The sequence below is a fragment of the Bison bison genome, unplaced genomic scaffold, assembly GCF_000754665.1.
Source record: "Bison bison bison isolate TAMUID 2011002044 unplaced genomic scaffold, Bison_UMD1.0 scf7180017864469, whole genome shotgun sequence".
NCBI lineage: Eukaryota > Metazoa > Chordata > Mammalia > Artiodactyla > Bovidae > Bison > Bison bison.
Genome location: NW_011495030.1, coordinates 8321609 through 8329868, shown reverse-complemented (window position 1 = coordinate 8329868; position 8260 = coordinate 8321609). Strand labels below are relative to the sequence as shown.

Sequence of the window (8260 nt, the reverse complement as noted above, 5' to 3'; positions counted from 1 at the left end):
AGTCCTGGATATTCACTGGAAGGACTGATGCTGAAGCTGAAACTCCAATCCTTTGGCCACTTGATGTGAAGAACTGACTCATTTGAAAAGACCCTGATGCTGGGAAAGACTGAAGGCAGGAGGAGAAGAGGACAACAGAGGATGAGATGGTTGGATGGCATCACCAACTTGAGGGACAAGAGTTTGAGCAAGCTCCAGGAGTTGATGACAGGGAGGCCTGGCATGCTGTAATCCATGGGGTCGCAGAGTCACATAACTGAGCGACTGAACTGTTGTCTGAAATGTAAATAACCCTGGGAAGAAGTAAACTGTTATGAGTCATTCTTATCTTACTGAGGCAAAGAAAAAAAAGTAAGAAATCTGAAGCTAATGCAAAGGATACGCCATTCCTCTGATACGTTTGATCTTTCCTGGATCTATGAGTTGAATAGGCTTCAGGACCTTCCTCACAGGACATGAAAAAAACACTTCACCTCCTCCTCCAGGTGGCATCCCCCGTCGTACAACCTGTAGGCACAGTGAAAAAGAAGAGGTCAGGATTCAACAGAGTGGATGACACCCAGCCAAGCTGGTGTACACCAAGAATGAAAACCAACATTAGAATGCAGAAGGCTTTCAAACCCAACTTGTCCATCTCTTCAAGATCAACAGAACCTAATGTCAGCTCCACAGGGACACATGCTGAGCAAGGGGACTATGTGGTGTGTCAGAAAAAAGCAGTAGAAACAGAGCCTGCATGTTCCAGTCAAAGCCAGACAGGTCACTTCACCACCAGAACTTGTTTCCTCAACCTTAAAATGAGGGACTGGTCTAGCTTATCAGCTTACCCACTTCTTAACCACCAAGAACCCTTTTCTCCTCTTCTGGAATTAAATGGTCTATCAAAACTCAATAGTTTTGAGTTATTAAATAAAAATGAAGTAATTTCCCTTCAAAAAGCAGAGATGCTAAACAGCTTAAGATATCCAGTGTTATCACCTTGGATTGATATAATTCCCTTAAATAGCAAACAAACAGATGCTTAAATTACTTCAACTAGGTTTTGAAAGTAAAGTACTAAAAAGTCTCAGGGACATTCAGATTGGTAGGCTCTGGACACAAATTAAAATAAATGATCCAGATCAGAGAGGTAGCATGGTCAGAATCCCAGCTCCATGACTTATTGGCTGAGTTGTTATGAGTCAAGGAGTTAATGTATGTAGAATGTTGACAACATCTACTACCACTGAGTAAGTGCAATATATCAATTACTCTTGTCATTACTAAAGGGACCCTTTCAGCTCAAAGTCTGCAATGCTAGGTTCAAGAATTCTTATAATGGTGACTTCAAACGTGCCACACACACACACTGGGCCATACAGCTCTTCCAGTGAGTTGGTAAGAAAATATTTCACACTGATTTATGCCACCAACAATCTGGACATTCGTACCTTTAACTCAAAAGATTCACCATCAATCCCAAACTGTTTCAGTAGAGGGAGTGCTGTTGCCTTCAGAACATCAACCTGCAGAATAATTTCAGAAAAAAAAAAAAAAAAGTTTAGTTAAACCTTGAGATTGAAAGAAGAAAGAATCCACAAAGCCGGTTAAGGCTTAGCCTCCAGGTAGATGAAGCAGTCTGGTAAAGAGAAAAGAGGCTGGCTTACAACTGAGGGCATGGGTTGGCTCTGCTCTCGACTAAAGACTATGATTTTATAAGCCACTGGCTTCTCTGAGCCCCTTTTCCACATTTATAGTAGTACACACCTACCTTATGAGTCATCATGAGCATCACATGCTATCACGCAAAAAGCACCAAGAAACTGCTGGGCTCATGCAGAAAACAAACTGAGACCTCTGCTCATTCTTACAGGTATAAACACTAAGCAAAGACATGGCCTCTTTAAGTATTCTTTATTCAACATGACTATTTCACGTTTAGAGCTGGTGGCACTCCAGGCTAAAGTGAATCAACTATTCAGCCTAACAGTTCTACCTAAGAATCCTGCTGACACCCACACACAGGCAGTTAAAGGTGGTGGTGATTCTACAAGGCGCCGGGAGCCTCAGAGGAAAGACAGCCTCAAACTGCAGCAAACAACAAAAACCCCTAAGTGCAAAGGAAGACATCCACAGTCGATGGCAAGACACTGTCAAGTACAACTGTTACCATCTCCTCATTCGAAACTCCTAGGAGGGCTGCGATCCTTCCTTATTCATTTGCAGATTCCTCACAGAGGATAAGGTGATATTCAAATCACGTTATCCATGAAGTCAGTGACTGCTGTCTCAGCGGCAACTAGAGAAACAAGAACAATCCCTTCCTTGTTCCCAATGGAACAAGAGATGTTTCTCAGCCCTGCAGGGGCTGATCCTACAACAGGAAGCATTGAGGGCAAGCAGCATAAGCAGAGGCTCTGGGAAAAAGCCCTGGTCCCAGTCCAGGCTCTAGTTTGCTGTGTGGCCTCAAACAAGAAAATCTCAATTTCTAAATTCCCTTGTCTCTAAGGTAAGGAGCTCAGCCTGCCTGTCTCCAAGTTGCTACCAAGTCTTACATGCTAACATTCAACAGAACAATACTCCAACAGGGCTTTATGGCAGAGAACAGTCCCCAACCAAATATTCATATATCAGAAAATCAACCAGAGGTAGAAATGACCTATGTATCCTAGGAACATGTTCAGCATGGATCAGGTGGGGCAGAAGCAGTTACTGAGAAAATCCATTAAAGATTAGCTAATTTCAATTAAATATTAAAGCTACACACAACTCAGAAACTTAAAATAGGCATTTGGAATTGCTGAAACCAAGAAGAATTCAGTCAAGGCTAGTACGAAGGGCAGCTGGGGAGAAGACCAAGCCAGATTCTGGAAAAGGTGGGGGCTGCAAGGACGCCGGTTGCTCCGTGAGCATGACTCCTGGAGCTAGGCGGCCTCCAGCTCTCCCAGGTAAGAGAAAGGCAAGAGAACAGAACACCCCTGCTGGTTCATCCCACCCACACCTGGAGTCAAATAGGAGGAAGTCAAATTGACTGAGGGCCAGTCAGGAGCCCAAATATAACTGCAGGTGTGGTCCTGTCTCCCGGGTCACTCTCCATCTGACACGAAGGGCAGGCCCCTCGCTGTGGTGGGACAAAGGCTGGAAAGGCAGCTGTGGCCTGGAGCCCCACTCTGCCTCTTACAGCCTCTGAGGCCCGGATGCTCTCTCCTCAGGGCTTTGGCTGCCTGCTGTAGAAAGAGGGGCCCAACTAGAAAGTTCCATAACCTCCTCAAGCTCCACACACTGGATCTAGCAAAGTGGGGGTGGTCTGCGGGTTCTGCTTCAAGGAAACCTATCTGTTACTCTGAAGTCAGAGAGGAAAGGCAAAAGTCTGACCCAAGTGGAACCTCAGGCAAAGGCACCACCCTTACAGTCCAATCAGTCAACAAGTAGAAATATGATCAGACCCATAGCTTCCCAGGTGGTCCTAGTGGTAAAGAACTTGTCTGCCAATGCAAGAGACATAAGAGACTCAGGTTCAATCTATGGGTCAGGAAGATACCCCAGAGAAGGAAATGGCAATTGAATATTCTCCAGTATTCTTTCCTGGAGAATCCCATGGACAGAGGAGGCTGGCAGGCTACAATCCATAGGGTCGCAGAAGAGTCAAACATGGCTGAAGCAACTTAGCACACACCACAACAAACAGAAAAAGGGAAGAAACCTGTTCCCTTCTGAAACAGTGATAAGAACGTCTACCTAACCCTCATGAATCAAATAAACACGGATACTGACAGAGGTCCACCTAAACAAGCGGCCAGGACACAGCAGATTTCACTCTACTTCTTTTCCCTGCTAGGATAGCCCTGAAAGAGGACGGACTCTTCACTCACCGTCTGGCCAACTGCTGGCACCAGTAAATATCAACTGGGGGCACCAGTATCAAATCACTGAGACTCAAAGGAGACCTCCTAGAATTTTTCTTTTCAAAATTTCCCCCCATTTCCTATCTTTTTGTCTCCAAAATGTCCCTACCCCTTTACAAGGCTCATCCCATCACTGCTGCTTCTATCCTCTGGATATCTGTAGGTGGCCTTATTAAGCCCTTCTACCCTTCTCATTTTAACTTTTTCCTTCTCCATTACAGCCTACAAACGAGTGCAAGTTTCTCTCACTTAAAAATTCCCAACCTCAGCTCTTAAGGGGATATCCCATCTAGCATTCTGGAAGAATCTCCCAACCTTCTATGGTTCTATTTCTTACTCATTCTGAACCTGTGTGTGATCTTGCACCCTAATGATACTGTTCTCTTAAAGCTCAACAGAACTTCTCACTGCTGCATCTCCCTACCCAATCCCAACTCAACTCCTGCAAGGACTGACTCTTGGATCATCCCTAGCTTTTCAGAACTCAACTCCTTGGCTCCTCCAAATCCTTCTATTTCCATAGTCACTGTCTCCAGCTCCTCTTCCCCAACTCACTCCTTATACACTTATTCCTCTTCTTCATCTATTCTCAGTCCCTGGAACCACGAAGCCAAAACTCTACTGGCCCACTGAGGCTAGAACGGGACGTTAAATGAATGATGAGGTCAGTTAAGACCTGTGTCCAAATGGAGCTCTCACGCCTCTTCCCAAGAGGGCAGGTGCTACTCTGCTCTGATGGATTGCTGTTGTGGAGAAGCCACGCCAACCTACTGCAATGAAAAACTCTGGGGTTTCAAACAAGAACAACCAATTCAGATACACACACCAACACCAACACCACCAGCACACTGTGCAGACCAAGAGAAAAGTACCTGTCAGACTTACTGAGCCAAAAAGCCAACAGTGATCAAACTGGGTACTAGTCAACCTCATTCTCCTACAGAGTGAAATGTCAGTAGGTAAGATCCTGATGATCTGAGGCTCCAAACAGTAATTCCCAACTGGACATCCCCCATGGATATCCCATCAATATCCCAGAGAATAGGACCAAAATCAGACACATCAACTATCACCCCATCACAATTTTCCTCTTCCCTGTGAAACTCTTTCTGATCACTATCCTTTCAAGTCAACTATGACAGAAATCATGGAGTTACCTGTGACCCCTTCCTCCTATCCCAACTCCAATTAGTTATTGAGTTATGAAGCCCCTCCCTCCACAATGCCCTTCATATTTGTCTACCCTTCCACTTCCCTCTGCATCAAGTTCATACTGGTTGACACCTTGGCAATTTACCCTTCTCTCAGCTCTACAGTTATCTTCCTAAAACCATGACTGACTCTGGGGCTTCCCTTCCTCTTGAAAGCCCTCCCCAGCCCTCAGCACTCGGCTTGTGCGTCTGCCAGAGCCCAGAGTATCCAGCCTTGTGGTCTCCCTGGCTGTGTTCACAGCTGTTCACCCCATGAAACCACATTCCCTACAGGCAGAACTCATCGTATTCATCCCTGTGTGCAGACAGTAGGTGTGGACATAAATTGATGGGGAAACTACACATTAAAGAGAAAGTTTAAAACGAAGAAGCCACAGGCTGAAGAAGTTACTCTTTATCCAGGATTAGGTGTATTTATTTTATCCTGGGCTGGAGCCAGGTACTAACCAAGGTCATTTTAGTCCTGTAGCTTGTGAAAACTACAAGAAAGCCTTTTAATATACTGCTAGAAAGAATAAAATACTATTTCTAGGGAATCTATCAATTAATCTTTGTCATTGTTAATATGTAAATATGTAAATTTTTAGTACTGTCAGTAATAACAGCTTTTAAGATCACTGGCAACTATAGAAAGAGAATACAAAACTGGGATACATGGTGCCAACATCTGTCTGCTTCAGGGACTTTTCCCAAGAGTCAAGACACCTACCCCCCCCCCTCCCAATCTGAAATAGTAGAGGTCTCCACTCTTACTTTTAACTGAAGAACCCATTTCCTACAATCTTCCGGGAAAATGTGAGAAATAAGCAACCACTTGAAATTACTTTGAAATTCTAAACAGTTTATGCAGCATTCGTATATAGTTAAGAATATCAGATCTTGCACTCTACTTTGGATCCTGGGAAGACTTTATGTACCCGAATCTTAAGAATTCAGGAATAAACCTTTTATTGCCCAAGAACACATTAATCATGTTTATAACCTCATCAGCATCCTGGTGAATACCAGCAGTCTCTGCTTTGGAGCTCACTGCACCACCTAACTGGTCTTCCCTGGTTAGGGAAGCCACACACATCTGCCTCTGAAGCTACCCCTTCAGTGGTCTTCTTCTAATGTCTGCCAAGGTGAAGACAAGCATCCTCAGTTAGAACTTCACATCATGGCCCTCAGCTTGAAGATATCTTCTCTGGACAGCAGAGCATCCAAAGGAGGGGATCGTTGCCTCACTATGAAAGGTCTAAGGCAGGCCTGCTCCAATCCATCAATCTCCCTCTCCCCAACCTGTCTGTCTTTCTCTCTCTCTCTCTCTCTCTCTCACACACACACACACACTAAAACCCATCCCAGACTGGCATTAAGACAGCTGAGGTAGCCACAATGAATATTCTAGTTGTACATTAAACTATCCTCCCCACAAACACAGCACGCTTAATAAGAAGCTTGCTGATGCTCACACACTGGCAAAGCTCATATATACCTTCCCTGCCCTTATACCCTTTCTCTAAATCTGCAAACTCTTCTCAGAAGAAGAAAGTCCTAAAGTGTACAGTTGAAGCCTAAGTCAAGATTATGCTGCAGCATGCCAAGAAGATATTATTCTCTGCCTAAAATTCTGATCTGCTGCCTTTCAGCCTCAACCGTCACATGACCTTATGAAAACTCCACTCTCACAAACTTCAGTCAACAGAGCCATATTTCATGTCAAACATGATGAGACTGCAAGCATCTGTTCAGAAGGTTCTTAGACATAACAATGAAAGGCACCTTGAAGAAGATTAACAATCGTCACTGAATCCGATGATTATGAGTCTTGGCTCATCTGCCTTCTGGAGTGATTAATCTCTAAACTTCAAGGTAAATAACAAAACAAATGTGTTTTATCAGGAACTAGTTTCTCAGAAGTTAGGTGTAACAGGAGACAAAAATCACAGGGTGGTGTGGCCTCACTACTCACCGAAGGGTCAACCTGGTCATTGGTCACTCCTCGCAGAACTATTCTCAGCGGGTGCTTCATAAATGGAGCCAGGCAGAGCAGACTTTCCAGATAATACCCAATGCCGCGAAGAACGCTGCAGTCATGCTCCATGGACCCACCATACAAGAGGCCGGGCTGATAATATAAGGTCGTTCCTTATAACAGAGGAAAGAAAGTCAGCAGAAGGAAAAAAAAGTGTCACAAAGGCAATGAAACAGTCAGTCCCAAGGGGAAAGTCTGGCAAGGGCATCCAAGAGTTCAAAATGCCATTCCTGAGAGCCCACATACTTCACTCCAAAAGCTGACTCATTACTGTCAAGTCCTTGTAACAATAATAAACTGTGAGTGTAATTTAATAAACAGTAATAAATTAAACCCCTCCCTAAGCCATCTGAATTGCCAGAGTCACAGCAGGGCACAGAGGAGATATATCCTAACAGGCACCTTAGTCTCCCAACAGCATGCTCTCAGATTGTGCCAATGTCGGGGTTTACAGATGATGTTCTGAAATCATCGTGCCAGCAATCAGCTTCTTCTAGGCCCAGGAAATCAGATTTCCCAATACCATAGTCACCAAACTAGGTACCTAGAGAAGGCAAGTACTTATGGCACTCATTTCCATTAATAGTAACTATTTTAATTTAATAGTAACAAATGGAAATGTCTAAAATTATTGAACTGCTTTAGTGAAAACACTTTATCTTTCTTTATTCTTTCAAATATGCATATCATCCAAAAAGTTTCATACTAGGTTTACATATTAGAGGAAAAACCAAATAAAATATGCTAGATGATTCAGGGGATATGAAGAAATGAACACAATATATTTTTGATACTAATAATCCCTGGCCAAGTTCTCCTGGCACAATTTACCAATAAAGAAATCTAACATTAGAGGAAGGAACTAGGTTCAGTCACCAAAAGGAAAGCAGCGCTTGGGAGTTTGACACAAGAAATACAGGTTTTACCATATTAAAAAATCAAAATCACAATAATCACTATCAGAATCATATTCTAATCAAAGTTAGAAAACTCTACTTTAGTTATTCTAAATACTATTCGTGACTCAAAACAATCTTTTAGGTCCAAAAGCCCCCAACTCCCAAAGACTATAACCACTGAACTCTGCACTAAAATCTGTCTATGCTGGCAAATTAACCAAATAAGAAACTAACCAGATCATCAAAATG

The 8260-nt window shown here is 43.5% G+C and overlaps 1 protein-coding gene across 2 annotated transcripts in view; it reads right to left on the bottom strand.

Moving 5' to 3' along the window:
* RCL1 (RNA terminal phosphate cyclase-like 1) overlaps positions 1 to 8260 on the bottom strand; it is a 64946-nt gene that overhangs the window by 33631 nt on the left and 23055 nt on the right. The window contains exons 3-5 of one of the 2 annotated variants that reach the window (XM_010860718.1): positions 7050 to 7225; positions 1431 to 1505; positions 383 to 507 (exon numbers count right to left, since the gene is read on the bottom strand). In XM_010860718.1, coding sequence (XP_010859020.1) covers positions 383 to 507; positions 1431 to 1505; positions 7050 to 7225 — 376 coding nt within the window. Of the gene's footprint in view, positions 1 to 382; positions 508 to 1430; positions 1506 to 1646; positions 1666 to 7049; positions 7226 to 8260 lie in introns of those variants that run through there. The other variant, XM_010860719.1, reaches the window with a different exon arrangement.